Source organism: Camelina sativa, unplaced genomic scaffold (assembly GCF_000633955.1).
Source record: "Camelina sativa cultivar DH55 unplaced genomic scaffold, Cs unpScaffold10380, whole genome shotgun sequence".
NCBI lineage: Eukaryota > Viridiplantae > Streptophyta > Magnoliopsida > Brassicales > Brassicaceae > Camelina > Camelina sativa.
Window position 1 is genome coordinate 1 of NW_010931430.1, and position 389 is coordinate 389.

General features: G+C 45.2%; 1 protein-coding gene across 1 annotated transcript; it reads left to right on the forward strand.

The window, feature by feature from the left end:
* Window positions 1–6: 6 nt before the first annotated feature.
* LOC109131973 (COBRA-like protein 2) lies at window positions 7–380 on the forward strand (the record flags this gene model as incomplete). The annotated part of the gene is made up of 1 exon (XM_019243132.1): window positions 7–380. A coding segment is annotated over exon 1 (358 nt), but the record flags the coding sequence as incomplete, so codon positions are not given.
* Between the last annotated feature and the right edge of the window lie 9 nt (window positions 381–389).

Sequence of the window (389 nt, forward strand, 5' to 3'; positions counted from 1 at the left end):
GAAGAAGGAAGTTATATGGAGTATGGTTGGTGCGCAAGCAACAGAACAAGGAGATTGTTCTAAGTTCAAGGGTAACATTCCTCATTGTTGCAAGAAAACTCCAACCATTGTTGACTTGTTACCGGGAACTCCTTACACCCAACAGATATCCAACTGTTGTAGAGGCGGTGTGATTAGCTCGTGGGCACAAGATCCAGCAACTGCGATTTCTTCGTTTCAGATTAGTGTTGGTCAATCTGGAACGACTAATACGACGGTTAGAGCGCCTAGGAACGTCACTTTGAAGGGACCAGGACCTGGTTACACTTGCGGACCTGCGCAAATCGTTAAGCCTAGCAAATTCATTTCTGCGGATAAACGAAGAAAGACTCAGGCCTTGTGTAAGTTTA